Source organism: Equus przewalskii, chromosome 1 (genome assembly GCF_037783145.1).
Source record: "Equus przewalskii isolate Varuska chromosome 1, EquPr2, whole genome shotgun sequence".
In the NCBI taxonomy this organism is placed as follows: domain Eukaryota; kingdom Metazoa; phylum Chordata; class Mammalia; order Perissodactyla; family Equidae; genus Equus; species Equus przewalskii.
Genome location: NC_091831.1, coordinates 57922798 through 57927546, shown reverse-complemented (window position 1 = coordinate 57927546; position 4749 = coordinate 57922798). Strand labels below are relative to the sequence as shown.

General features: G+C 58.8%; 1 protein-coding gene across 1 annotated transcript; it reads right to left on the bottom strand.

The window, feature by feature from the left end:
* Nucleotides 1-504: 504 nt before the first annotated feature.
* On the bottom strand, nucleotides 505-4079 carry FAM241B (family with sequence similarity 241 member B). The gene is made up of 3 exons (XM_008517678.2): nucleotides 3953-4079; nucleotides 2541-2690; nucleotides 505-1310 (listed from the first exon to the last, which is right to left on the bottom strand). Exons 2-3 carry the CDS (start codon nucleotides 2631-2633, stop codon nucleotides 1041-1043), a joined length of 363 nt encoding a protein of 120 aa, XP_008515900.1. The 5' UTR covers nucleotides 2634-2690; nucleotides 3953-4079; the 3' UTR covers nucleotides 505-1040.
* Between the last annotated feature and the right edge of the window lie 670 nt (nucleotides 4080-4749).

The following is a 4749-nucleotide window of genomic DNA, read 5'->3' as shown; positions in this document are numbered from 1 at the left end:
CCAGGGCTCAGTGGCCAAAACCCAAGGCCTCCACTCATGAAAAGCTGGGCACCCTCACCTCACATGCACCGAGTGGTCAGCACCAAGACCCCCACTTTCTGGGGAAAGTGTGACACAGTCAGAGGCTAGGAGAGCCTCAGGGAGCTGAGCAGCCTCTGGTCAAAGCCCCTGGGCAAGGGAGCCCTCAGACATGCACCCTGGCCGTCCTGACGCCACAGCCTCAGTGGCCATTCTGGCTAGAGGACCCCTCCCCACAAGGCCGACTCCCAAATCCAGCATCTCAGAGTGAACCTAGAAGTTAACCCAGCATCAGAGCAGGGGCCCAAGTGCAGGCGGTACCTGGACTCCCTCCCATTCCTGGAGCCTCTGGAAAAAGGCTCAAAAACCACCCTCCAAAGCCAAATGCCCACCTCTAGCCTGGTCCCCAAACCTGATCCCTCCCAGATCACCTTTGCCGTGCCCACGTGCACCTGTCCAGTTATTCACAAGCGTCTTTACACAGACTCATTTTTACTTAAATTTATTTATTGAAAATGCCACCACAATAGAATGCCAGTACCACTTGTCACAAGTAAAAGGTAGCCAATAAAAATATACCACTAAAACAGAACAGTGCTATAAAAGTCTGGAAACTTCTCCCCCCGCCCTTCGCCCAAGGCCTGCTCCTGGTACCAGGGGAAGTCAGCACGTGTTCTGGAGGCAGGAGAACGTTTTGGCACCAAGCTGAGACTTTCTTCTTGGCACAAAAGGGTTGGAAAAGAATTGGAAAGGGAATCCCTCTGTTGCTCCGACTTTGTGCTTGATGCAGGCCTGACACCACCTAACACATCTCAAGGGAATGAGGGTTTCCACAGGATACTCTGAGAATGCTGGACTAGAGGCTCCCTCTGCCTCATGCTTAACACAATGTGGAAACACACCCATGGCCCCATCTCTGAACACACCTTCAAGGCCCCATGTGATCCCCTCCCCGCGTGCCTGCTCTCACCCAAGGCCAGCAACTCCCTCTCCCACATGCCTGCCCCACCAGCCCCCAGATGTCACCGCTGACTCAGGTGAGACACCAGGTAGACGAGGCCCACCAGCAGGAGTCCACGAACGCCGAGCATCATGAGCAGGAAGAGGAGGAGGATGGAGGTCACCGGCTCCACGGCGTGGTTGCCGAGATGCCACTGGGGGAAGCCCATGTTCACCAGCTGCCGATTGAGGTCATTGAAGGGGGACTGAGCAGCACCCAGCCTGGCACCTGCCTGCTGCTGGCGGGGGCCGGGACCTCCCAGGGGGGCACCATGGCCCCTATTGAGAAAGCTCTGGAAGGTGAAGACAGAGAGAGATGAGTGAATCCAGAGAAAGCTTCCCTGGAGTTGGGGCACCAGGCAGGAGGGAACTCTCTGGGCTGGGCCTTGCACCCCCATAGCCACTCAGGGCCACACTCTCCTTCCTCGGCAATCCCCAGATGCCCCCCACAGGAATCCCAACCACTGAGCCACAAGCTCTCAGAGCACAGAAAATGCCAGTCCGTATTCCCCAAGTCATGCCAGAGAGAAGGTGCCCTGAAGGAGAAGAGAATAGAGGAAGGGGGCAAGGAGGGTTGGACTACAGGGCCCAGCTTTTGGAGAGCCATGTTTAACACTCCTCACTCCTTCCTTTAAAATCATGGTTGTGTGGCCATCTGCTCCACAGTCTTATCTTCTCCACTTATTCTCCAGCTTCTCTCTCACCCTACAGACTTTTTTTTTTATGAGGAAGATTAGCCCTGAGCTAACATCCACTGCCAATCGTCTCTTTTTTTGCTGAGGAAGACTGGCCCTGAGCTAACATCCATGCCCATCTTCCTCTACTTTAAATGTGGGACGCCTGCCACAGCATGGCTTGCCAAGCAGTGCATAGGTCCACACCTGGATCCAGGCCTGTGAACCCTGGGCCACCGAAGCAGAACAAGCAAACTTAACCACTACGCCACAGGGCCTGCTCCTCACCCAAGAGACTCTTTTAAGACAGATGCTGGGGCTGGCCTGGTGGCACAGCAGTTAAGTGTGCATATTCCACTTCGGCGGCCAGGGGTTCACTGGTTCGGATCCCAGGGGCAGACATGGTGCCGCATGGCAAGCCATGCTGTGGCAGGCATCCCACATATAAAGTAGAGGAAGATGGGCACAGATGTTAGCTCAGGGCCAGTCTTCCTCAGCAAAAAGAAGAGGATTGGCAGCAGATGTTAGCTCAGGGCTAATCTTCCTTGGAAAAAAAAAACCAGATGCTGGTTCCAGTGGGAGTTGCTAACCAGGTTAAGAGGGAGAGAGGTCTTGGGTTTGAAGGCTAGGAAGGCTGCCTGGAGGAGGGGGAGCTAGGGAAGCAGGGGGCTAGGCAATAAACCTACTCCAGTTTTCCCCAAGTCTTGACACCTCCCCATCCCCTCATGGCTCCCCAGCCTGGTTCTCTGCAAAGGGGGCTTCAGCAAGAGAGCTTCTGGAAGCTGAGGAGTAGTTGGTACAGAGGATGGGAGGCCAGCTGCCCCACTTCCTCAGGGGCTGGGAGCCTACCTGTCGAGGGGCGCTACTGCGTGGCGGGGTGGTGGTCCTCACACGAGGGTCGTCATCTGGCACGATTTCCCCATTGGCCAAGATGCGCACCATCCTCCCAGGAGCTGTGGGTCCCTGCTGGGCTGCACCTTTTCCCGGACCTGAAAAAGCCTGAAGGGCACAATTTCCCAGAGATAAGGAGATGCTTGCTTTCAGTGGGAAAAAGTGCAATTCTGGGTGCTCACATTGGTGACGCACACTGAGGAGCCAGGCGCTAGGTCTGATTAGTAAAATGGGGAGAAATAAATGCAAGTCGTTTGCCAGACAAAAGTCTTTCAGACAGTGAGTCTGCCGGGGAAACTATCCAAAGGATCCTCAGAGAAGGAAGTTTCCTTACCCCCTCTGTACCCTCCCCCACCCCCTATCCCACACCAGCAACGATAGGGACGGCACCCTTGCGGTGGCCGAGGCACTGTGGAGAGTCCTCTGAGGCTCCTCTCTCACGCTGCCAACACTCCTCCGAGGCAGGTACAGCTGGAGACCCAGAGAGGTTTAACCAGCTGCCCAGGACCATTCACCTATCTGCAGCAGAGGAAGAACTCGAGGCCAGGAACTCTGGCCATCCGGCCTTCTCTGGATACTCAATAGGGAGTCCAGGCCACCAGAATCGGCCTGTCTCAATTTCCCTTCTGTTAAAAAGTGGCCCAGTGCGCTGGTCCCCAGAGACCCAGGCCTTGTCCCCCCGGGAGATCCAGGCCCACCTCAGAGCTCCCTTAGATCCACTGCGTGCGGCCACGCAGCCCCAGCGCAGACTGGAGCAGACCCTTCCTGCGGAGGGCACGCCCCTCACCTGTCCCTCCCCTCGGGGAACACCAGTCTGTCTGCTAACAGGAAGGCAGGGCCCAGCCTTCCCAAAACATGGGATGGGGATGCTGCTGTGGCTCTGGAGAGCCCCACTCCGCAGACCCAGGGGTGTCCATGGCTGGAGGTGGGGGTTCGGGCCCTTCCATGCCTCTCCCCGAGTCTGTGGAAAGGCCATTTTTTCTTAGGCGATGAGCCGCAGTTTTCATCTAAATTCTCAAAGGTACTCGTGACACACAAACCAAAAGGGATTAAGAGCCCTGTTCTCTCGCCCGTGGCCTGGAGCCTGGGACAGGCACGTCCCCTTTTTGAAGCTTGGCCCTGGAGAAGGCCAAGCGGGTCGTGGTCCTCCGCAGTCTCTTTGTGCTTTGTCATCCCGCCCGCCCGGTGGGCTGAGGGCGCGGCCGCCCCGTGCACCTGACACTACGGGGGAGGGGGCGTGCGGCCGGACGGGAGCGGCCGCGGGCTCCAGGGAAGGGGCGCTGCCCGGCCCCGGGTCTAGCCCCGAGCCCAGCCCCAGGCGGGGGAAGGACGCGCGCCCGCTGCCCCGCGCCCCGGGCCCGCACACCCACCTGCGGGCGCGGCTCCGGGCCTCGGCGGCGTCCACTCCCGGGCTCGCCAGCCGCTTCCTCCCACCTGACCCGGCAGGAAGCGCGCGCCGCCGCGCCACGGCCCAACCGGCAGCGCCGCAGCGCCCTCTGTAGGCCTCCGGGGAACTGCAGCCGCCGGCCGGGCGCGGGAGGAGGGAGCAAGGGGGCGGGAGACGAGGCTGAGGACGAGCGGGAGGCAGGGAGGTGGGGGAATAGCGATGGGCAGGAGAGAGCCTAGTGAGGAGGAAGGAGAGGAAGGAGGAGAGAGAAGAAGAGGAGGAGGAAAGGGAAGCGGAGCCCGCGGAGGAAAAACCTGGGGTGGGGGGGCGCCCCTCGCCCGGCAGGAAGGGCGGCTACAGGCTCAGCGCCCCCTCGCAAGTTTGCTGAGCCGGCTCCGTGGATGCCCCTTGAGTAAGACCCAGCTCTGCCCTCAAGGAGCTCCAACTCCAGTGGGGAAGACGAGGCAGGAACTACAGAGCAGGTGCAACTAACTGCAACGTGAGGGAAGGCAGGCTTCCTAGAGGAGGTGGCCTTTGAGCTGGGGACAGAAGGAGTTTGTCTGCCAGGCAAATGGGGCAGGGCACTCCTGGCAAAGGGAACCATCTGGCAAAGGAGTGAACGATCAACCTCTGCCTCTTTCCTGATGTTTTCAAGGCTCCTCGCCCCTTTTATAAGCTGTTTCCCGTGGACGTGTTCACAGGGCAGAGAATGAGCTCTGCCTCCCACAATCTGGCTGCAGGTTTCAGACTCTGGCGAGTTACTGAGCTACTCAGTGTCCT